This window comes from Leguminivora glycinivorella, chromosome 26 (assembly GCF_023078275.1).
Source record: "Leguminivora glycinivorella isolate SPB_JAAS2020 chromosome 26, LegGlyc_1.1, whole genome shotgun sequence".
Taxonomy (NCBI): Eukaryota; Metazoa; Arthropoda; class Insecta; order Lepidoptera; family Tortricidae; genus Leguminivora; species Leguminivora glycinivorella.
This window is the reverse complement of record NC_062996.1, coordinates 6,774,998-6,800,013: the sequence shown is the minus strand read 5'-3', so window position 1 is coordinate 6,800,013 and position 25,016 is coordinate 6,774,998. Positions and strand designations below refer to the sequence as shown.

Genomic DNA, 25,016 nt, shown 5'->3' with positions numbered 1-25,016 from the left:
CCTCCGCCGCACCGCCACACTCCTGTCTACAATCATTTCACTAAACTGAATCCAGTCATATAACTATTTGACTAAACTAGTAACGTATTATAGTTATATTCCTAGTAAGATAGCAATAAATCGCTTTCGTTTAACTATGTTACGACATATAATTATATCCCTAGGGTTATAACTATATAACGGCTTTATCTATCTTACTGCGACAGGTATATATGGTATAGTTGAGTTCAAAATAAGCATCTCTACAGTTCAGAATTCTACTAAGGCACTGGTAATAAAATCGTGTAGGTAGATATGTACCTACCTACATATCGTCACTACTTTGAAAAAATCTCGTATCTCATGCTTCACCTCAAAGTTAAAACGCAGTAAGTCTATATGCATTCTATTTCCATACATACTTACTACAATTTTCTTTTTATTGACAGAAGAAGATACAAGTTTTTTTTTTTAAAGTAGTGACGATATATCGAGGCTTTACTGGTGAAACCCGATAAATCGAGATAATTTGTCCTTGAAATAACAACATTGTGTAATTTACACAGTTCGAATTTCAAAAACCAGTTTGCTCAACTTATCGGGTTTCACCAGTAAACCCTCGATATATGGAACACGACCGCACCTTTTCAAAATGTGATCGCGCGAATTATAATTTGTAAACGTGTTATGTACAAAATAATAGCGAATTTAAAATTATTTAATATTCTATACCTGCTATTTACTTACTTTAGTTATACCTAGTTATGAGTTATCACAGTCAAACAAATCGTACTAAATATTCAAACCAACTGTGTAACGTCTAGCATTATTTGTGAGTGTGCACGGGAAAACGTCCCACTTTGTCGATTGCTATAAACCAGCTTTGTCAGTTTATTCATTTGGTTTATTCATATAAAGACAAGTAAATCTCACCTTAATGGCAACCGACAAAGTGAGACGTTTTACTAAACACACTCACATTTTCTCTATAATCACGACAAAATAGAAGGATGTTAACAATTTTACCCCCATGTTTTAGAACTTTTGCTCACTTTTTAACACTCAGCGCAAAAACAACGGATACCTAGTGGTTCGCGCTAATTTCTCGGAGGAGCCAAGTAAAAAAGTTTGGAGATCGCAGCGACCTCATGGCGGGTAAAACTGTAAAGTAGATAATATAGTAATTATGAATTTCAGATTATGAAATTATTCTAATCAAATGTATGACATTACTGAGTAATGTTAGTTATATTGTATTTTGTATAATCATTTATCTCTATTTGTTATGTTAATATAAGAAAAAGGGTCTAAGACAATCACGCAATCTCAAAAAAAAGACATTAATTATAGGCGACATATTTATACTATTTTATTTGTATGCTGTTATAGTAATTTTTGAAAGCTTGATAGTAAATATATATTTGATGGTCACAGTTTTTCATTTTATTTAAACCAATGCAATACATTCCACATCCCCAGTCGACCATTGAAATCGAATTGAGTGATTTCATATAAACTCCATATTAGCAAGTCGTTCAAATTCGTTTTTGGAAAGGCCGGTTCACAATTCACAGTTCTTAAGTAATTAACTAAATTTTAACTTAATTTTAAGCGAAAAGCTGATTTAAGATAAGTTACTTAGCGTGCAGGCAAGTAGCCTATTTTTCGGTTAAGTAGGTGGGCGAACTACCACTTGATACGTTTGGACAGGCAAAAAAATATTAGTTAATTGTATAAGTTTGGCGGAGCGGTTGCGTTCGTATGTTCTCTTTTTTGAAAAATGTCGAAGTGGTCGGAAGACACTAACTGAAGTTTATTGAAGAATAATTATGTTAAACTAACTAGCGCCATATTCATTCCTTCTGCTTATCCAGTTTCTCATCCAGTCTCGTGGGTGCCCTCATTTCCCTGTCTATTTCATCCTTCAGTTCGTTTAAAACCTCGCTGAATACGAATTTAATTACTGAATGAATGACTTGAACGCGCTGTTGATCGTCCATTTCAGGATGACTAAGCTTAGCTGTTTACGACGTGTAAACGCTTACTTAAAATTAAGTTAAAATTTAGTTAATTACTTGACAACTTAATACGTGTGAACCGGCCTTAAGTTGATCTGTGTAAGGTGTCCCCAATATTTATTATTATTTATTTGAGTTAGTCAAGTGATACTGGTCTTTCTAAATATGTATATAGATAGATTTAAAATAACCTCGGCAGCACCCGCTGCCATTCCCGTGTCAGCCGACCCTTAGTGCTTTTTCACATTATCCGATCCGATATCGGATGTAGGACAGATATCCCGTCGTAGATATACAGTTAAGCCGCCATCTTTGATTTTTGCCTTTGAAATCCTTCCGACATCCGATATCGGATCGTATAATAAGAAAACGCACTTATGAACACCTGTATGCTCAATGTGACACATTCGCTGCTCACTTTATTACTTTACCGACAATTCCAATGTCAACAATTAGGTAAAGACAAAAGCAACCAATATAACAAATAAAAAACAATGATTTTTAAATAATTTATTTCACAGGTAACGAGTCTCCCCAATTGCTGGATCTAGCACACCTATACGTCGTCTGGTCAAACTTAGACTTGGAGAATATGATCTCTTGCAGCTCTCCTTGCTTCGTACATAACCTACAAATTGTATGCCCAGAGCGGACAATCGGTGCTCGGACTATCCTAGGCCACTGTGGATCATCGGACGGACGCACACCTTTCTTTAGTATCACATATGAGAACAATTCTGCACCCACATCTGATTTTGAAGGATATGGCAATGATTCGTACTTCATAATAAAGTTACAAGGTGTTTTCAACTCTAAATACCTTGGGCATACATTGTCATTTGGACATGGTGAAAATGCGTAACCATTATTTTTGCCTTTAGGTAAATTTAACACAAATTCTCTAGCTTCATTCACAATTTGGAAGCCAGCGTTTGTGCCTTGCTCAACTATTATTAGGAAATCTTCCGTTTTCTTCCAAAGTTTTTGAATAGTTTCCAGCCTTGCTTGTATACTTGGCAGTTCAAATAATGAAAATGCTGATAAAACTATGTTATACTTCAGATCTGTTGATGCGGGGAGGAACTGCCGTTGGAAATAGCCTTTCAAAGGCATTGTTACATTGTCTTTCCCTTGACATAGGAGTAGTCTTGCCAAATCATGCATGTGCGGTGAGGTGTCGACACAGAAATATTCAAAGATATCCCCGTTCCAATAGTTGTTAACAGCCCATGTGCCTGTTCCCACACCAGAGCCAAAGTCAAAGAAGCTTCTTGGCTTGTAGTCCGGATATTTCATTCTTATTTCATCTAACACACGTACTAGTACGGCGTACTCGGGAGCGGCTCTAGACATCAAATATTGTAAACATGTCGCATTGTCGTATGAAATGTTACCCCAGCGGTAAACATTCGCCTTTAAAACGTTAAATACTTTAGCTTGCACCTGCTTATTTAACTGATAAACTTCGTCTTCAGACACATTATCACCGATCTTGGAATACGCTTTCTTTGAAATTTTGTCGTGAATTTTTGCTGCTTTCTGGTCAATGTCTCTTCTTCTGGCGGAAGTAAGCGTGAGCGAAGATAGTTGCTGAGCTTGACGCTGTCCTGGACCATAGAACGGGCGCCTGAATCGTCTAAAACAATTTTTATGGCCTTAACTATATCGGGAGGTAACGCTGCCAATTTTATTCGCGTAGTTCCCGGGTGCTTGCGAGGTTTGTACTCCTTGCTTTCAAATTTATCTTTTAAATTGGTGTCTATCTCTACTTTAACTGAATAATTAGAGTAAAGCGTTGAGAAACGAGTTATTCTTAATTTTCTAAACATTTTGTGGCGCTTATAACCTAACTTTAGCGTGTTATTGTTTTGTATTGTCAAATTGACACAAAACGTGGTGTTGCATGTTTTAAAATATACGACGTATTTGTAATAATACCCAGTTTACACGGCACATTTTGATCATTATGATCATCATCATTATTAAGGCAGTGAATTATTATCAGTACGATATGGAATAATAACACTATTTATACAGTGATTTCTTTATTTGCCTCTCTATCGCTTTTACATATTTTAAACTGAGCGGTCGTCGCGGCAGATAGTCGATTATTTAGTTGCGCATTATTTGGCTGTGTATTAACCGGATTGTCAACATCGTATGAAATTGACACTTCGTCAAATGTCCATCTCTCTGATCTCTCGGCAATTCTTTATTTATTTCGTTAATAAAAATTAAAAAGAGAGTTCTTATAAATTAAATAAACCATCAGCATGACGGTGAAACCGCGAGACGTACCAGATAATGACGATGACCCCGTCGAAAGCATGCTGAAGAAAACCGGATGCCTTGAATTACATTATAAAGTGCAGGTAATTTTATCGTTTATTAAAATTTACTTGTATACTTACAATACTTCTATTTCGTAACCTTTAACTTCTCTAATAGAATATTTAATTATTTAAAAATCTAATCAACTTATTTGTGTTTGTTAAGGAGACAGTCACAAAGTCACAATACTCGATATAAGGAAAAAAGTAAGGATACTACTATTAATAGTAAAAAGGAGTGTACAAGTATCTAATGGGTCAGCGTCGGCAACGCGCATGTGACACCCCTTGAGTTGCAGGCGTCCATATGTTATGGTGACCGCTTTCACCAGGCGGACCATATACCTGTTTGCCACCGACGTGTGAAAAAAAAAAAACATTTTGAGAAATCGAAATGTTTTACAAGACTTAGAAATAGAAACATAGTAGTTTTGTTTTAGAAATTGTCGAAACATGTGCAATGATGATGAAACACAAGTTTCTAAAATTTAATAATTAATATTTATTTTTCACCAGGAGTGCATAGCCACCACAAAGGACTGGAGAAATGTCAAGCACAAGTTGAAGAGTTTCGGTATTGCATCGGCAAGCACAAAAAAAATGAGGAAATGGCCAATGCTAAGAAATAATTCAAGGTCTATACCTAAAGCAAGCTTGGTTCTTCATACAGACATATTTTAATATATTATAGAGGTATATGCTATAATTATGTAACTAATAGCTAGATTGCTCTGAAACTTTGTACATATACATACAGTACATTAACATATGTGATTAGGGTAAGATACCGTAGTTTAAAAAATACAAAAAATATTTTCATACAAATTTTGTATTTTATTTTGTTTGTTTCGTTAGCTGAAGCATTTAAACATTTTAGTTCTAAGACATACCTCATGTCTTTGTATAGGTTCATTATAGTCCAACAGTTACTTTTATAATTAATGAAATTCAGCCGAGCTTGCCAAAGACCCTAAGCCGATACAGTGGCATGGCACTGCTAACATCAAATTTCTATGATTAATTGACTTAGGTACATCACCTTGATACTAACCTTACCCTCGGTTACGTTTTATGTGCTTATTTATAACTTAATTTGCTGTAAAATAATTTATGTACTTACCAAAGAATTATTTGAAAAGTATTTAATTTTCTACTCTGAATTTTCAAAAAAATATCAGCTTATATGATGTAAGTGCTGTGCCATATTTTTGTTGTTTTGTACAATAAAATGTTTATACATATCACTGATGTGCTTAAGATACATACATACATAGATGATAGATGTGCCTCTGGTAACTCAAAAAAAAAATTGGAAAATTTGTAAATAATCTGAAGTATTTTCGGGGCTCACAGTGTAGTGCAGAATATTGTACCTATAGGTACTCATCCTGTTATCACACATCTATAATTTCTAACGCCAAATCCAGTATAAACAGGGCCGGCTCACAGATTCTATCGACGCTACAAGATCCGCTAGGTTTCGCGGCCCAAAGCGGTGACCAAATAGAATTCAATATCGTCTGCTCGCGTGCGGTCCGTTTGTTAATGTAGGTAAGAATTTAAATAGCCGCATTTTGTGAATATCAAAGGAGTGAGCCTTCTGTACTTGTACTATTATATATTCTGTGGTATAAATTACAATATTATACACTACTTATCCTCCTGAGACAGCCCTAATTCTTATGTTGGCATTTTCTATATAATTATAGTGTTAAAGTGTGTATTGTAAATTAATAACTTTAAAATATAGTTATTTTTGAATTAAAAATATGTGATTAACATGTGTTGTAGTAGTTTTTGTCTGGTACTATCAAACTAAAAACCTATCCTTCAAAGTAAAAGATGTTCATAACGAAGTGTTTTAGTTTTCGAGTTCAACTCAAATTGTCATTTTTAAATTAAAAGTAAGTAAATATTATAATAACACAAATTTAAATTAGAAAGATTTATTAAATATTAAAAATAAATAACATTTAAGCGAGAATTCGGCTCTTGTTGCGCAGAGCTGTGTAGGCCACCAACACCGACATGGCGGTAGCAAGCACCTCGGAGTTCACCCAGGGACCAGAGTAACCTGAGTGGTAAGAAATATGGTTTATGAAACAGATATTTGATCACAAATATCATAGATTAAATTAATGTAAGAAGATCATACCATTCCATACATTATAACCTAACCACAAAATTAAAATTTTGAAAAACCCCCGACCGCGACATAGTGGACCGATTTTCATGAAACATGGCTAAGAACACTCCCGACTAACACAGCTTTCAAATGAAAAAAACTAAATCGAAATCGGTTCATCCGTTCGGGAGCTACGATGCCACAGACAGACAGACAGACACGTCAAACTTATAACACCCCGTCGTTTTTGCGTCGGGGGTTAAAAATGAGACCGCCTACGAACGCGCATACAACACCACACAGATGGCGCCACAAAAAAAATGCCTCGTAGTTTTCGATTACACTTGTAGATGGCGTTAAGTGTCACTTTTGACAGATTTATGGCTCGAAAGTGACACTTAACGCCAATCAATCTACAAATAATCGATGGCAACAAGGCATTTTTTGTGGCGCCATCTATGTGTGGCGTAGTATATGCGCGTTCTTAGGCGGTCGCATTTTAATGTACGGGATGATCTTCGGGATGGTTGATGTTTAATCTATGCAAATATTTAGTGTAGAATATGCCTGTTGCAAATTTTTAAGCTGCAACTGTATGCTCCATGACCTAAACCTAACATCTGCGACATGTCCACCCTATGCCTGTCCGCTCTCGACTGTTATACTAACTCTGCTCTGACTAACTGAGGAAAGGTGTTTGTGGCGACGTGCCGATCTCGTGAGCAAGGGCCCCGTGAAGATTACGTGCGTGCGAGCCATGCGCGGATCCAGGGGGGAGGATCATGGGGGTCATGACCCCCCCTGGAGCCTAGGTTGGCCATACAAATAGACCACGTGACCCCCCCTCTGGGGCCTGGGCCTTTACCACGTGACCCCCCCCTGGGCACGAATCTGGATCCGCGCTTGGTGCGAGCCTTGCTCATGTTTCCCTTAGTCACCTTATACAACGCCACAGGATGGGATGGTGCTATTCTTTTACTGGGGCTGGTACTTACTGCCAGGGTGGGTCAGCTGCACAGCGAGTAGCAGAGGCACGGTGGCGGCGCAGGGAGGTCCAGCGCTCCTCGTCCAGGATACTCACCTCTTGCGTGCCGGAGCGGGCGCGGGCCAGCTCCTCAGTCTAATACACCTGAGAGAATAAACAGAGAATTGGTACTCACTGCCGGGGTGGGTCAGCTGCACAGCGAGTAGCAAAGGCACGGTGGCGACGCAGGGAGGCCCAGCCCTCCTCGTCCAGGATACTCACCTCTTGAGTGCCCGAGTGGGCGCGAGCCAGCTCCTCGGTCTAATACACCTGAGAGTTTAAACAGAGAGCTGGTACTTACTGCTGGGGTGGGTCAGCTGCACAGCGAGTAGCGGAGGCACGGTGGCGGCGCAGGGAGGTCCAGCCCTCCTCGTCCAGGATACTCACCTCTTGCGTGCCGGAGCGGGCGCGGGCCAGCTCCTCAGTCTAATACACCTGAGAGAATAAACAGAGAATTGGTACTCACTGCCGGGGTGGGTCAGCTGCACAGCGAGTAGCAAAGGCACGGTGGCGACGCAGGGAGGCCCAGCCCTCCTCGTCCAGGATACTCACCTCTTGAGTGTCCGAGTGGGCGCGAGTCAGCTCCTCAAGTCTAATACAGCTGAGAGTTTAAACAGAGACAGGGTGTCCACTACTAAACCCAAAAAAAATTCCCTGACTTTCCATGACCATTAAAGAAAATTTCCCTGACCAAATTTTCATTATTTGACGACATTTTTATAATTTTTTCTCAGGGTCACAGAAAAACGTTTTTTTTGTCTTGAAAAAAAAAACTTGAAAAAAAGCAGTTTTTTTAGGGTTTTGTACCTCAAAAAGGAAAAACGAAACCCTTATAGGATCACTCGTGCGTCTGTCTGTCCGTCTGTCAAAGTCAATTTTTTTCTGGAATATGTTTGTTTTCTAAAGTACGAACTATTAAAATTTGCGAGGCAGTTCATACTTTTGTACCTACGGTTATTTACCTTTATGTTAGTTATTAAACTTTAATTTCTGGTTTTATAAAAGTAACATTAACGAAATCTATAGTTGGTAGTTATCGACATTTACTTTTGGCTGTACCAGTGCCGGTCTGTGCACTCTAACAGGGACATCAGGGTGGAGCAAGTTTGAGTTTCGGCGTCCTTGGACGTACTACGCTGGAAAAAAATATCGCGAGCGCAGCGAGCGCGAAATTTTTTCCCCTTTTTTATACGTCCCTGGGACTGGTAGTAGTTATTATGTACAAACCATTTTGTTTGTACTTAGTCTATCAGAGCAGAGACAGGAAAGCAGGCTTGAAATGAAAACAAGATTTCGAGCGTAGTGAGCGCGAAGTATTGAGTAAGTAACTAAAATATACTAACTATCATGCAGAAATAGCAAACGCGAGCGAAGCGAGCGCGAAATTTTTTCTCTGTTGTCAGTGTCGGGATGCCCATTTAGGTGTTTTTCCAGTACATGCCTTTAAGTTTGTCTTTATCGTTTTCAAGTGGCCCTGGCAAAAGCACATAATACCTTATGAATGTTGTACCTACACTACATGGTAACATTGTGGTGCAATTTTCCAGTTAATCTGAATCACAATAACTGAATTTATTCCCGACCCCCTCGCCATTTTGTAATATGAGGGTGGGGCATGCAATGTAAATAGAAAAACCTGGATTTTCCGCAATTACGATTTTGGGCCGGGTAAATTAAGGTCAGCTAGAGCATGAAGATATCCCTCATTAGCAATCACTGGGATGGAGGCTACTATACTTGTCATAAAAAGTCCATCTTTGCTGTCATGGATGTGGCCAACCCAAGAAATCATATTATTATTTCAATACTTTTTAATTTTTTTCTTGGTGCCAAATTTTTCCCTGACCTCCAAATAATTTCCCTGACTTTCCCTGACTTTCCATGACCACTATGAGCTTCCCTGACTTTTCCCTGACTTTCCCTGACTTTCCAGAAAGTGGACACCCTGAGAGAGCTGGTACTCACTGCCGGGGTGGGTCAGCTGAACAGCGAGTAGCGGAGGCACGGTGGCGGCGGGGTCGGCGCGGCGCGCGCGGCGCAGGGAGGCCCAGCCCTCCTCGTCCAGGATGCGGACCTCGTGCGTGCCCGAGCGGGCGCGAGCCGGCTCTTCAGTCCATGACACCTGAAGGCAAAAGTGTTTATTAATAGGCTTCTTCTTCATAAAGAAGTTGTTGTAGACGCTTATGCGCTATGTAAGACAAAACAAATGAACACCTGTGTAACACGGTTGAACAATAAATTAAAAAAAAAACATCTGCGGAAAAAATAAATTTACTTTTTGGAATTATATTTGAACTTTGTATCAAAAACAAAAGTCATCCAGTCAGTTTCTAATGGGGTGGCAACGCGCATGTGACACTGAGTTGCAGGCGTCCATAGGTTACGGTGACCGCTTTACATCAGGCGGGCCGTATGCTTGTTTGCCACCAACGTAGTATTAAAAAAAAATCCATTTCAATGAAAGTTTCATGTGGATTGGAATTGGAACATTATGGCATAACTACGTCCAAATATTGTAAGAAATTAGTTACTGTTTGTTGAACTTTACTAGTTCTAGAAAACACGCAAATAGAAATTGGATTTAAAAATAACTTCTGTCCATGTTTTTCTTATAATTATCTGATGCTTTATTTCGTGCATGGTATAAAATATTTTATTTTTACTACAGTCAAGTTTCCTATAGGCTAGTTTCCTATACTTGGCCGTTCTTAAAAAGAAGCTGATTTGACTAGTAGGAAACTAGCCTATTGCTTGACTGCACATTAGTTATGTATGAGAATTTTTAAGGATGTTAATACACTCTTCAGACAGCTACACAAGTACACAAGCACAACTGTCAAATTCATTGACTTTTTTTTTACTTATATTAGACCAAAGACATATATAACTCCGTATAGACAGATAAAATCTAAGAAAAAAACGTACCCCAGTACCATACAGAAAAAGGTGTTGTGGTCTAGATGGCATTATACCTTTGGGGCACGCTCAGCTCAGATGGCGCTAATATTAATATTTGACATTTTAACACATATCAAGCTAAGAATATGGGCCAAATTGTCAAAACTGAGGTTCAAAAGTTTTAAGCCTGTGTCGAGAGACGGCAGTCTGTGCACTGTGATTACACATTTTACTTCGACAGTAACTCTATAAATACTTGATCCTCTTTGATTAGACTAAGGCCGATAGTCCACTTTATATGTTTATCATAGAAATATGATCATAGCTCTGTATGCCTCCCTTTTTCTCCAGCGTGAAGAAAAAGGACAGCATGTTGCCTATGATCACATTTCTATGATAAACATATGATAGTGGACAATTAGCCTAACTCTATCTACATAAAAATGCTATTTCTTCAGTAGCAAACTAACGATAATAATTGTTGAGCTAATTTCATGCATGCTTTAGCTTTCATTTATATTCAACTGAGAATTTAATGTCGGGAAATTGTTTGGTGATTTGTTTCCACAAACTATCATTTAAATTTGTCAAAAAAAGTCTTCTCCGGAGGAGGGTAGGATTTAAAGGAAAATTCAAAAGTGTAACGAAACCTATAGATATTGCATTGACACGTAACTGAGGAGAAGATAGATGTAACTCAGCTTTTAAATAGGAAGTTGTATGATAATCTATGTTTCTATTTTAATAAAGTTTTTCTGATATTAAAGATTAATACACGAAACAGTGTGGATTTTGTCAGTCTTCGACCTTATAATACTTTACAGGGAGTATTAAACAATTGTTCGGCAAAAGAGGTTTGAGGTTACTAACCTGATATTTGTTCTCTCCGATGCGGGCAGCAGTCAGCGGTTTTCCCTCAACCTCCGCGTACAATGCGTAGTTTGGGGGCAAAGGATTATCACACTTTAGCGTAAACTCCGTGATGTACGCAATTTGTGTTACCACCGTAGCATCTAAACTTGTGAATGAAGCTGCTTCTACCTGAGGGTTTTGGCAGCTTTGGGCTAAAGCTCCGCTCATAGAGCAGAGGGCGAAAAGGGCAATAACGTATTTTGTGACCATTTTACTAACTCCTTTGCGACCTTTATGTCTTAAACTAAATAAATTCTAATGGGAAACCGCTCGACGTCTCCCGATTTCGATGAATGTCTTCCACGTATTGAAGCGTTCGGAACATAACATTCAAAAGAGAAAGTTATTTGTCATCTTATTCATTTTTCTTCTGTTTAGTTAATAGTATTTATAAAAAAGCTACAGTAAATAATTATTTACTAATTACTTCTAATTAACACTAATTACTACAATTTAAAGGTCTGATTTTTGATGTAAACATGAATTTAGTTTTGATAATAGTGTACAGTAATTTATATTCTGAACGTAACCTCAAACATCACCGATGACGTGTGGCCAAAACGCCAAATCTTACTATGGATGCGATCGATTTTAACTACAAATTTGTAATTTCCTTTTTATTATATTTTTAATATAAATTACACAACGGATAAATACTGCTTTTCTTATGTTGGTTCCTTCATTTTGTAATACACGCCATGACGCCATCACATCACATTCGGTTTTAAACCTTTTCATGCCAAGGACGTCTAAAGACGTCATCACTGAATTGTCCTTTCTTTTTTAACCCCCGACGCAAAAACGACGGGGTGTTATAAGTTTGACGTGTCTGTCTGTGGTTGGTCTATTGCATCATAGCCCCCGAACGGATGAACCGATTTGGATTTAGTTTTTTTTGTCTGAAAGCTGAGAAAGTCGGGAGTGTTCTTAGCCATGTTTTATGAAAATCGGTCACCTGTGTCGCGGTCGAGGGTTTTTTCAAAATTTTAATTTTGTAGTTACATTAAATAGACGGTACGGTAGACGGATGAAGCGACACCAACGCCACTTCCGATATTTATTATACCTTAGGCCCCGCGCACACGGGCAACTGTTGCCGGCGACTTTTTTGTCGCGGCCATGGCCTAGTATGAAAGTGCGCTCACGAGGCGACGCAACTTTTCATACAAATACGAAAGTCGCCGAGCAACTTTGTCGCCCGTGTGCGCGCACCCTCAAACTACATATTTTTTTTCAGTAACTTTAAAAGGAAATTCTTTTAAAAAAACTCATCTAATGTTTAATTATAATTATTTATGTCATATTTTTATTCGTATGTCTTCACCACAGTCGCAGAGTGCACAATCCCGCCAACCCCATTTATGGCATAGTATAATTCCTGCACTAATTTTATCTTATTATTTTATCTTATCGTGTGAATTTTTGAGAGAAAAGAGAGTTAGTTAATAAAAAGGCCAATCTGAAAAGATTTCAACCATTAATTTAAAGAATCGATATCACTATTTGCAATCCCTAAACTTCTTATCAGTTGCTTACGTGCTCTGGCGTGTGAGTGAGCGTCTCGGCGGACAGGGCCCGGCGGCCAAAAGGTTAAGAAATTGTATCACATAAGGGTGTGCGCCCACGGGCGACAAATTTGCTCGGCGACTTACGTAGTTGAATGAAAAGTTGCGTTGCTTCGTGAGCGCACTTTCATACTAGCCCATGGACACGACAAAAAAGTCGCTTCGAAAAGGGATAGGTAATTTATAAATTGGACAAAGGTAAAGGAATATGACAATGTAAATAAAACAACCAAATTAACTTATTTTATCCGTAAAGGCCTATATTTATTTATTTATATCTGTTGACAATAATCCATGTGTGCCCGCGTTTAGTAAAAGTCAAAAAATTACAATGTACCAGGGGCTCATACACAGTCTGGAGTACTGACGCTTCCCAGGACACGTTCAGGGCTCGTCTATCGAGAACACGATAGTCTCGTCCCTTTCACTCACACAGTCACAGCTGCAGTTAGACAGGGATAGGCGATATTCCACCGATTCTCGACACAACATCCGCAGACTACGCGTAACCACGATCTCTCTTGCCAGAAAGCAACGGAAACATCTATTGAATTTATTTTCTTTTAGATATATTCTTAATCTATTGAGAACGGAAGGTAGATAAATTAAATATTACCCTGAATTTTAAAAACTGTTATCCAGAGATGTTTCCTTGCTTTTAGCTAGTGATATGTCAAAATTCATAACTTGAAAAATCGCGTTTTCGTGACCGGACTAGTTTTTGTAACCAATTTTTGCAATTTATCTTTTACCAGGCAGAATCAGTGTCGAATAAACAAAAGTTTACAAATCATATTCTTGAAAAACAATTATTAGGAGTTCCTTTTTTGTATTTTACCTTATAACGGTACTAACTCTGTTGTTCCTTTCCTTGGTCGCTTTTTCCTTAGAATTTTATATCTAATTAAGTTAATATAGTAGTTTTTCTACTAAAAATGACACAAACCAATACACTTATTGAAAAAAATGCGATCGGGTTGTCCACAAAGAGACGTTCCAATTTTGTTACTGGTAATATTGGGATTCTAAAAGTTAGTGCCCGACTGAAGTTTTGCTTTTTCGATAATAACCAATATTTATTACATCCAATAGGTCTCATTTGCTTAAAAAATGACATATTCTAGACAGAAGTATACCAGAGAGAATAGGCCAGTTTCCTACTAGTCAAATCAGCTTCTTTTTAACAACTGTCAAAACGATTTGATAATATGGAATTACTATGAAATACTGAGGAGTGACGTCACGGTCAATTCATTTACTTTATATCTTTCTCTGTGACTTATTAAATAGAAATTATGTTTAAACAAAACCACTGTCCAAATTTTTCTACTAATTATGTGGGCTTTATTTCGTGCACTGCATAAAATATTTTATTTTAAGTATAGGAAAGCCTATTATAAAACATTTTGGTTCAAAACTATGGGTAATTTGTCTGTACTTTTAGGTATGTATTTAAAAAACATAAACAAATAACTTCTACTTTTTCGGGTTAGATTTCTTGGTTAACCAGCCAATTACAAAAACCAACCGAATCTGTCATAGAGCGGCCATTTTAACCTCTTTTATTTAGTCGTGTAATCTTATGACGGTAGATTTTGTTTACATTTATTGAAATTCCTAAAGATACAGGTTTTAAATAATAGGCGAGACGTTTAAAAAAAAAACGAATTAGTCCGTCAATTAAATTGTCAAAGAATATTAGACACATATTTTTTCTTTTTTCTCGTAAACGAAAAATGACGACGTGACAGTGAGTTGAAGTTTCGCGTGACGTCACGCCCGTCACAAGGCCTTACTTAGGAACTTGGATGCTTTATATCTTTGTGTTTTGAACCCCCGATGCAAAAACGACGGGGTGTTATAAGTTTGACGTGTCTGTCTGTCTGTGGCATCGTAGCTCCTGAACGGATGAATCGATTTAGATTTAGTTTTTTTTGTCTGAAAGTTGAGTTAGTCGGGAGTGCTCTTAGCCATGTTTCATGAAAATCGGTCTACTATGTCACGGTCGGGGGCTTTAATTTTGTGGTTATGTTATTAATTAATTAGAAAATGTAAAAAATATGTGTTCAGTATTTTTGGACGATCTAATTGACGTATTAAGCTAGGAACATACAACGCGGACGTCCGTCGTCGCGCGATCTGGACAATGAATATACACTTAACCGTGCAAACTATACGTCGACGATCGTGGACGTGGCCTCGAGCGCACGGACGTCCGATCGAAATCTGGCTCGCTGGATGTTTCGGTCAGCCGAAGCCACGTCTCGAAGACCGTGCACACTGATCGGCCGCGTAGTATGTTCCTAGCTTTAAACAGACCATTTTTTTACGTAGTCGTCATCCCTATTTAGGTCGAAACGCGTTCCGGTCGGAGTGTGTTAGTCCGTGGAGTAGATAAACGAGTGGTGCGTCCCCGGTGCGACGCGCGGGCGTCAGTGGTTGGCGGGCGGCGTCTTGGCGGGCGAGGCGGGCGGCGGCGCGCTCCACTCGGCCGCGTCGCCCTCGTACTGCGTGTTCTCCAGCCGCGTGATCAGCCGCTCGTCCTCGTCCCCGAACTCGCCGCCCATCAGAGACGGCTCACCGACCACCATCACGTCCTGTAGACAAACACGTTCAAATAAAAAATAGTACATTCCTGTCACGTAACGACACCTAGTGAGTATCAGTGTTACTACGTGTTTACGACGTTACAAATATATACTTGTGAATTTAAGTAACACCAGAATTTTGTATAAAAATACTTAATTCCTTTTCGCACGTGTATCGTACGACGTTTTACGCACTAGTGCGAGAAGTAGTTCATTATATGCCAGGTCGAAACTTCGGAGGCTCATCTGTACTGAAAAACGTCGTACGATACACGTGCGAAAAGGAAGTTCGTAACTCGTATCGATTTAAAACACTCCCTTTGGTCGTGTTTTAATTTATCGCCACTCGTTTCGAACTTCCTTTTTTACGCACTTGTATCGTAATGTACTAAGGACTGTATCGATAAGTATAAGGACAAAACAAACCTCGTCTAAATGTTGACATGTGCATAATTTTATATTATTATGTTCCGAGAGTATGATCTGAAGGTATTGGAAAGCACTATTTGATATAAGAAGGTCTAATTTTTATTTTATTTTAGAGACTTTATGGTACTTTCATTAAGGTCTAGCAAATAAATTTCGGACAACCCCTATCTGGCTTAATTTGAGAATATTTCAATGACTGTTTGCACGATTTCAACAAACAAAGGTTAATATGCTGCCAAAATATATTCTTTAAGAGTCCTCTTCATGGTTTTTCAATTGGGTACTTGCAGAATAAATGCGGTGAATTTATATAATTAAAAAAAACGCTATTTTGAGCAACGTTCCGGATTGTCGTAAATTTTTGATGCAAGCAGGATGAGAGAAACAGATAAAAAAATTAGCCATAGGCCAAAGTCTAATTGACATTCACGGTGTTTGAACAGTGCCTAAACCAAATCGATATAAACAGTGTGTGATAGTTAAATTCGACATCAAAGTCGGAGTTAGAGGAAGCACCATGCCACATTCTCTAAATGGCCGCCATACACAGATCCTGAACTTTATTTCTTAAAAATAACTATGGCTAGACTATGTCCAGATATTCTGCTTTGTGGATCATATGTCGTTGAGGTTCACACAGTACAATTTTTTTCGCAATCGTATCGTTTTTTACGCACTTTGTGAATTTTCTAGTAGCATTTGTCCGGAATCGTAATTGTTACTCGGGAGGATTAAGTCAATACTGTCTAAACCACTTGCTTTACGTCGAGTTTCTAGGACAAAATGTGAACCTTATTATGTGCCTTATTAAGCCTATGTCTTGTTTTAAGAAAAAAATATAATAGCAAATAAATACGGCTACTCAAAGTTGTCCTCATACTTAACGATACAGTCTTTATTTCAGTACAGATGATGCTTTCTTTTACACACTAGTGGTTCATTATATGTATGTCAGGTCGAAACTTCGTAGTGCCATATAGAGGGCCACCTGTACTGCCTAAAGGATATTCGTAACCTGTGTCAATTCGTGGTACCGCCTGATGAATACCATGTTTATCGCAATGAAGTAATTCATTAATTAATTCATTCATTATGATATAAATCATTTATGTAATGAAATAGTATATTACTTTAAAACTCTTTACTAAAAAATCGATAACGCTAAAATTTACTGTTTTCTGTATTACATTTCAAAGCAGAACCCAAAACGCGACGACGTGTATATTCGTCAAAAAAAAGTAACTGTTAAAAATAAATATAGTTGAAGTTATTATGAACGCAGCCATATCATTTGACAATGTTTGACAACAATCACTACACAAATGGACATATTTCGTTTCTTTGTTAAAATTATGTAGGCTTTTAAAAAGACGGCATTTCGTGTTCTGTACTTGTACTATTATATATTCTGGGTCTGCGCCTAGACGGCATATTTCGCAATAGATAGTATATTATGCCTGAGCTGTAAATTTACATTTTTGACACATTTATTTTATTTATTTATTATAAATGGGCTTACTCTTGACCACAGACTAGCCAAAGGCAAAGACGTGGCCTACGATGGAGTGAGCTCGCCCAGAAGATGCCTGTTCACTCTTGATTTGAAGTATGTTGCGAGTGGCTAAGACGTATCGCGTGCCAAATCTAGCGATTATTTACGAATCGGTTGATATTACTTGATATTGAATGATAAATTACATAATAAGTAAATCCTGCGTGATAAATTAATCTCGTAAAATAAAATACTCATTAACAAAGATCAGCAAAAATGTAACATGTGTTAGATTATGTTTAAAGTAAGCTATATTTATTGTTTTGAAGTATTTAATTTTTTTAAATATTATTACAGGATTTTATTAAAAAATTCATTAGGTCGCGCCAGTTTACATTTTGTGGACGCTGTCATGTGTTAAAAATGTGAACTAACAGCTCCGGGAGTTAATAATGTGTACCTGCGAGGCGAGGCTGAAGTTGGGTCCGGGCGAGCGCTTCTTGGCGGGCGCGGGCGGCGCGGCGTTGGCGCCCGCGCTGCCCTTGCGCTTGCGCCGCTTGCTCGCCGGCCGCTGCGACTCTGCAAGGGATTAGACAGGTTACTATAAGTTTTGACGTGACAACGTCTAATAACTCGTTAAGTACTACGGGCTGCATGCACGAAAAAGATGACGTCATTGTCCCGTTCCGCAAGCGAGAGCGCGGCACGAACGAGAGAGAGGCATGATCGGCTCGAGCGATCGGCTCATTTCGGTTCGTGCTGCATCTATCTCCCTTCCACTCGATCATCCTAGCATAAAATATACACGTGAACTTAAATGTTTATAAAGTGAAGTGAAATGTTATTGTGATTTTCATGTGTGTTCAATACAATTGCGGCAATATAGAGGTAGGTAAGTAATTCTTGCATTTGACAATCTCATCGTTTAATCTATACTACGGTAATGTTTGACGTTGTCACGTCAAACTACCGTCCGTAAAACGACTTTACAGACAACCAATTTTTTTTTGAAAAAAAAAAAAAATTTTTGGCACAAGCTTTTACCGACGACTGTACTTTTCTTTCAACAGTCATCTACTGCTCTCCGAGATGTTTCTAAAAACTCTTTACTCGATGGGGATACGACGCTTCATGACAGAGTTCCTATGACCACCTTTCTGCTCCATCATCAGATCAGCTCCATGATACCATATTGCATTGTCACGTGATTTACATATGTGTGCAAAATTGCAGCTCAATCGGAAACCGGGACGTGGGTCAAATTTAGCTTCTACGTTTTGACGCACACTAACATACTAACAAGGCAAGTTGAATAAAAGCTTGTATACTCCAATTGCTAATTCGAGTCCAAAAAAACTACTACGATGTTGCCACTGCAATAAAATGTTTGTAAAATAGTATAATCCTTTTTTATAAAAACACGCCAAGATAAATTATTTATTATTTATTTCAATCCTTTGATTTATATATTTAATAGTCTTTTATTATTTACATAAATACTAGGTCGCTCGATTTTTTTTTGTTTTTTTCCGTGATTTTTAGTTGTAAAGTTGGTATTGCGCTTGTATCACTTCAGGTATCAATAACATGAAAAGTATTTTGACAGTGACATAAGTGACATTGACAGCTGTGACATTGACGTATCTGTCGTAGTTTTTTTGGACTCGAATTAGCAATTGGAGTATAATTATTATTTAGGTAAGTGGAGAGTGGAATCTGATAGAGATTCTCAGTAAAACCAAATCATGACTAACGAAAATATGGTCAAACAATCCAATATGACTTAAGGCTTTAGGGGAACTATGTAATAAAGACCCAATAAGTTGTACTTTATGCCGGCACAAATGCGGAGCATAACGGCCCAGCCACGACATTGGTCTAAGCGCGACAGCGGTGAGCGGCAGCCATACGTGAGAATGAAAAGTCTCATCGCTGTGTGTCGCTCCAATGTATGGCCGCCGCGCACTGCTCCCATACAACCATTTCAGTCGCAAAATCTTCAAATCAGTAACTAACTGTCAAATGTGACATAACGCGTGGTAACGTCGTGCAAACAATGCGACCGTATTGATACAATAACAAAATGTAGTCGTCGTGTGCACTCGTTACGGTAACAAAATGTGTACGAATTTGTGGCTGTCAATGTCACTGTCAGAATGACTTTTAACGACACTTTATTAGTCGACGTTTGCACACATAACGGTAACAACATGTGGACGAATTTGTGGCTGTCATTGTCACTGTCAGAACGGTTTCTGACAGTGACATTGACAGAATTTGTACACACATGTGTAGGTCTGATTACCGAACTGCTCCTAAACCACTGTATCCGCAAATGACAATCTGAAATACGAAGGTTTCTCAAACTGTCTTGTGAAGTTGTGGACTGGTTGCTTTGAATCATTTAAATATGAGCGAATTAAATAATATAAACGACGACGACCATTTAAGCACTCTTCGACATTTTATAGAAATGTGGGAAAGTTAAGAAAAGTGCAGAATGATAATACAAATAGATAAGCACTTTATAGTTACTTAATGTATTAAATATATAATTTTTAATTCTTATTCATAAAAATGAAGTGTAGTGTTGCTTTACACAATAAAAGTAGGAATCAAATGAAATAGAGTATTTACTGTGATATTAATAGAATTTCTGTTGCGCAATGATAGTTTTTTTCAGTACAGATGCTGCTTTTTTAACGCAGTAGTGCGAGCAAATCAAGCAATGATTCATTTCTTGTCTGGTCGAAACTCTTAGCTTAGATTTAGGTACTGAAAATCGTCGTACGATACACGTGCGAAAAGGACATTCACAACTCTTGTCGATTTAAAACACTCCCTTCATTCGTGTATTAATATATCGCTACTCGTATCGATTTTCCTCTTTTCCGCACTCGTATCTTCAAGTATTTTGTTTGGGTTACAAAAAAAAACACATAATACTCTACTACATTTTATTTATATCTCTTTAACATTACAAATTTGTAGATACTTATCTATACAAAAATCTTGACAAAAGAAGTACAGATCGCTGAAATTAATGTTGATAGTAATATTAATGACGACTACTTCAACAAGTGTCAATTGTGAAATGCCGCAAAATACTAGTTGCTCTATAGAAGACCATAATATGATCCCCGATCCTTTACAACCCAGCAGCTCGGTACGCACGTTACAATTTTTTTTTAATCTTCTTTAGTGAGGGCAACTGAGTACGACGGCATATTTAATTGTTTATAAAGTTTGAGGATACCTGGAAAAAATTAATACAAGAAGCATTCACTGCCTTCGGTCACGCGTGTACGCTGCGACCATTTTGCGACCGTTTGTCAACCTTTTGGTGACCGTTTGGCGACTGTTTTTTACATGGAATATTACCGTCTTAATCCATATTTTAACAACTTTATTGGTTTTCTAGGCATTATTTTTATTATTTCAGTATAGTATATGCACCGGAGCACTAAAACTTCACCAATCAATATACATAACACGCAAACACCGAGTAGTCAATAATATTATTACTGGTTAAACTGAGGTAAATTGATGGCGCGTTGATAAATTTAGACTTATTTTATGAAATCACTCGAGCAATTTAATTGGCCATGGTAATTAGCCCACATTATATTACAAATGCAAACAATATTCATCTTTAACAAATTCTTACGCCATTACATTTTAATGTCAAATGATTTTATTTCATTTTTACTTTGACGTCTCTCACGTCTCTGACAGTCGCCATTTGAAAAGAATGAAATGAACGAATGATTTTGGAAAAGTAGTCGCCAAACGGTAACAATGTGTGCACGCGTAGTGCACACTTCTGTGACCATTTGTGCCTGTTACCAATCGTCCCCATTTGGGTCGCCGCGACTAAACGTCGACCGTACTGCGACTAAGCATTGAGACCCGAAGACCTGTGTGTACACAAAATAGGAGGATTTGCGTAGGAACGGCGACCGATTATGGTTATATGGGCTGTCGCGCTTAGCCCAATGTCGAGGCTGAGCCGTAAGGCCTGATTGGACACCAGTAACGGAGCGTCAGGAGGGGGTTCAGCGGGTTATCCATAAATTTTCTGCGGCGTCGGCTGGATACCTGGGTACATAGCCGAATGGCACAAACGCTCACGAAACGAAACGCTCGTAGATATCTATTTCTATCGCTCTTACGGATTGGCGCGACGAGCCAGACTACCTTTCGCGGAGTTTCGTTTTCGTTTCGCGTCGTAGAAATGCCATTCGGCTACGGAGCCTGGAATTGTTTGACGTGCATCTCGCACGCCCCGCCCCGATGCATGCTCTATATTCGACCTCCAATAAATCACCAGAGTAGAAAATGATCTCATCCCAGCGGTGTCCTGCCGTTTCGCCAAAAAACGTTTCGTCAAATTTCATTTCCCAATAATCATATCGCAATAGTTTCATTTCCCAAAGTATTGTTTGGCAAAGATATGTTTCGCAATGAATTTGTTTGGTCAAATTATCATTTGGCACAATTTTACTTTGTCAAATTTTATTTAGACAAAACTTTATTTCGCAAACGTTTTTAATGGCAAAACTTATATCCCAAAAACATGTTTGGTCAAAATTTCACATCGCAAAGTTCGAAAATATTTAGGCATTTGCATTTTCATTTCTACGGGATCGTATTTTACCGAAGATTTTTTTTGCCAAATTTAAGTTAAAATCTGTCAAATGATAATTTCAGTTTTATTCCCAAGTGCTTCAGTTGCACAGAAAAAGGATACTCATCTTTATTTTTGTCAAATTAATTACTAGACAAAATTATTGTGTCAACTATTTTTTTTTGTCAAAAAATGTTTCTACTTACACCATGCAAAGCCACGTTTGACACATTTGATTATATTAGTATTGTAACAGAAAAGTCGACAGATGACATTTTATTAGTATTGTAACAGAAAAGTCGTGTGCTACAAAGTCAGTTTAGGTGCGACGACGAGCGAAGCGAGGAGGAGCGTGTTAGGTTGACAATGAGCAAACCGGAAATGATTTTTTAAAGTAATTAAAAATGAATAGAACATAATGGTCTTGAAAACATCAGGTTTCTTTTAATAAAATGTATCCGGACATGTAAGTGAAAATGTCATCCTTGACATTTGCAGCAGAAGGAAAAAAGTACGATATACATGTACATTATTTCACACAAATCTTGGACACAAAGTATAAAATCAACCAACAAATTTCCAGTGCGCCATTTAATTACAATATATTGGGAAATGGAAATTTTGCCTAACAATGCCTTTGACTAAATAATATTTGGTAAAATGAAATTTGACCAAGTAAATATTTTGGGAAACAAATACTTGCCAAAAAAAGTTTTGCTAAATGTCAATTTGCGATAAGTTGTTTTGCCAAACGTTTATTTGGGAAATGATAATTTGGGAATAATAGTTTGGGATGTGAAACTTTGGGAAACATTTTTTGGCGAATCGTCAGTAAACCCATCCCAGCATATTCCTTCCTGGGGACTTTCAGCGGTCATCTTTCAATGAGACCAGTTAACAATCACAGCTTTCCTTAACGAGACTTGTGCAAATTATAGTCGCTGGCAATAATATCGCACAAGCTTCAAAAATAACACAACCTCATTTCTAGAGCTTTAAGAGCAGTCTTATTTTTGTACTATCGCCGGTGACTATACAAATACTACTGTGGGCAGATAAATTCGTTCAACACATAATTCTACAGTACCAGGAGATCATGACTCACCAGGGAGCGCCACCATCCGCTGCCACTTCTGGAAGAGCGTGGTCTTGAAGCAGTCTCAGGGTGAGAGCGCGTAAGGGACCGGCCACACTTAAGAGACGCATGTCCTGAGGTGCGGAACGGACGTCGAACGGATACAAAATGTACTGAGGAGACGTTTTTTGAATTACATTCAGGCGGCGTGGCGGAGACGTCCGTTGCGCGCCCCGAGACACGCGACGCTTTAAGTGGGAACGCTGCCTAAGCCTTGTGCCGTGACACGTCCTACACTCCTACAGTACCAGGAGACCATGACTCACCAGGGGGCGCCACCATTCGCTGCCACTTCTGGAAGAGCGTGGTCTTGAGGCAATCTCGTGGTGAGAGCGCGTAAGCCTTGTGCCGGGACATTAGCTCCTGCATCGGTTCCAGGATCACGCATAACTGGAATCATAAAATACTTCATTTAGAAAAATATAATAGAAGGTAATAAAAGTTAAATTTTCGTGAGTAGTGAGCACTCATACAAGCATGGTACGTGTTCGCCTACACGAGCTTAGACTGTGTGCTAGGAACGCGCCTCTTTCATATATTTGATTGCCAGTGTCCGAGGTGTGTTACACTGCCAACTGGATATCTCCTTGTTTCTGTGGTTGAGGACAGCTTGATGCAATGACAATGAGTAACTTGACAGTGTAGGAGTCTAATGCTAGCTATCGGAGGTCTGATTGCCTGCCGTTTATTCTTGGAAACCTCACCTAAACCGTGGTCGGTGAATGGATGACCTGGCTAAAAAGTTTCCGATCGAACTCGAAAGTGAAAGTTTAACTGACCCTCAAACAGTTAAGCATAAAGTTGGTAATGCCCTGATGAGTAAAATTCTTTTACAGATCGTCTAGAATGGTATGGACCGGTAGCTCGATAATTATGCTAGAAATTTTCGCTGAGTGAAGATGATGTTCGGATGAAGTTCTGTGATGCCCTGACGCGTGATATTCTTGGAGAGCTTATCAAACGCGGCGTGATCTGGCGAATGGTTGACCTACCTAGAAAGTTTTCCGTAAAAATCTGACTACAGAAACGAAGTTGCATCTATACTGACCCTCAAATAGTTGAGCGTGGAGTTGGTGATGCCCTGACGTGTGATGTTCTTGAATAACTGGTCTTGAACGTCATGCTCCATTAGCTCGAAGATTATACTAGAAATTACTGATGACACTAAAGTGATTAAGAGTGAAGATGATGCTCTGCTGAATTGATGATGTTCTGTGATCGAATCTAGATAGTTTGACTGTAGACTATGGATACAGCTTATACTGACCCTCAAATAGTTGAGCGTGGAGTTGGTGATGCCCTGGCGAGTGATGTTCTTGGACAACTGATCTTGAACGTCATGGTCCATTAGCTCGATGATAATGCTAGAAATTACTGTTGACACTAAAGTGATTGGGAGTAAAGATCTGCTGAATTGATGATGTTCTGTGTGTTACACTGACCCTCAAATAGTTGAGCGTGGAGTTGGTAATGCCCTGGCGCGTGATGTTCTTGGAGAGCTGATCTAGCGCTGCGTGGTCGGGCGGGTGCACTGCCTGCCGCGGGATGAGCTCGCGGTGCGCGCGGACCGCCATGTGCCACGACTTGATACGCATCAGGTCGTCGAATGTGAACTCCAGGATTAGACGCCCTTCTGTGCACACCTGAAAGTTGGAATAGAGAATCTTATAATTTTGGTTATTCGTATGGCATGCGCTTATGAAAATACTAAGTGCGACTTTCGTTCCGGAGGTCGCGGGTTCGAACCCCGGCTCGCACCAATGAGTTTTTCGGAATTTATGTGCGAAATGTCATTTGATATTTGCCAGTCGCTTTTCGGTGAAGGAAAACATCGTGAGGAAACCGGACTAATCCCAATAAGGTCTAGTTTACCCTTCGGGTTGGAAGGTCAGAT

At 38.7% G+C, this 25,016-nt stretch overlaps 4 protein-coding genes across 9 annotated transcripts in view; 1 reads left to right on the top strand and 3 right to left on the bottom strand.

Annotated features, from left to right (window-relative positions):
• Nucleotides 1-2,501: 2,501 nt before the first annotated feature.
• On the bottom strand, nt 2,502-3,883 carry LOC125239803 (methyltransferase-like protein 17, mitochondrial). The gene is given in 2 exon segments (XM_048147498.1): nt 2,502-3,550; nt 3,553-3,883. Coding segments are annotated over 2 exon segments (1,317 nt in total). The 5' UTR covers nt 3,827-3,883; the 3' UTR covers nt 2,502-2,507.
• A 161-nt stretch (nt 3,884-4,044) lies between these two features.
• Nucleotides 4,045-5,468, top strand: LOC125239801 (cytochrome c oxidase assembly factor 4 homolog, mitochondrial). Its single transcript, XM_048147497.1, is given in 3 exon segments — nt 4,045-4,369; nt 4,844-4,868; nt 4,871-5,468. Coding segments are annotated over 3 exon segments (210 nt in total). The 5' UTR covers nt 4,045-4,270; the 3' UTR covers nt 4,957-5,468.
• A 789-nt stretch (nt 5,469-6,257) lies between these two features.
• Nucleotides 6,258-11,597, bottom strand: LOC125239875 (translocon-associated protein subunit delta). Its single transcript, XM_048147601.1, has 3 exons — nt 11,245-11,597; nt 9,442-9,598; nt 6,258-6,401 (listed from the first exon to the last, which is right to left on the bottom strand). The coding sequence occupies exons 1-3, from the start codon at nt 11,494-11,496 to the stop codon at nt 6,301-6,303; spliced, it is 510 nt and encodes a 169-aa protein (XP_048003558.1). The 5' UTR covers nt 11,497-11,597; the 3' UTR covers nt 6,258-6,300.
• A 3,326-nt stretch (nt 11,598-14,923) lies between these two features.
• Nucleotides 14,924-25,016, bottom strand: part of LOC125239838 (LIM domain-binding protein 2) — a 106,804-nt gene continuing 96,711 nt past the window's right edge. For 4 of the 6 annotated variants that reach the window (XM_048147557.1, XM_048147554.1, XM_048147556.1 and 1 more), the window contains exons 6-9: nt 24,565-24,765; nt 23,389-23,512; nt 17,821-17,939; nt 14,928-15,448 (exon numbers count right to left, since the gene is read on the bottom strand). In XM_048147557.1, the coding sequence (XP_048003514.1) occupies nt 15,284-15,448; nt 17,821-17,939; nt 23,389-23,512; nt 24,565-24,765 (609 nt within the window). In that variant the 3' untranslated portion in view covers nt 14,928-15,283. Of the gene's footprint in view, nt 15,449-17,820; nt 17,940-23,388; nt 23,513-24,564; nt 24,766-25,016 lie in introns of all 6 variants that reach the window. The other 2 variants (XM_048147552.1, XM_048147553.1) reach the window with 1 other exon arrangement.

Bases quoted from the DNA above. Each gene is read 5' to 3' on its own strand.
- LOC125239875 (XM_048147601.1), bottom strand. From the start codon at position 11,496: ATGGTCACAAAATACGTTATTGCCCTTTTCGCCCTCTGCTCTATGAGC. The intron at 9,599-11,244 runs GTTAGTAACCTC...TTTTGCCTTCAG, and splicing joins TCGGAGAGAACAAATATCAG to GTGTCATGGACTGAAGAGCC. The intron at 6,402-9,441 runs GTGAGTACCAGC...CTTACCACTCAG, and splicing joins TCAGCTGACCCACCCCGGCA to GTTACTCTGGTCCCTGGGTG.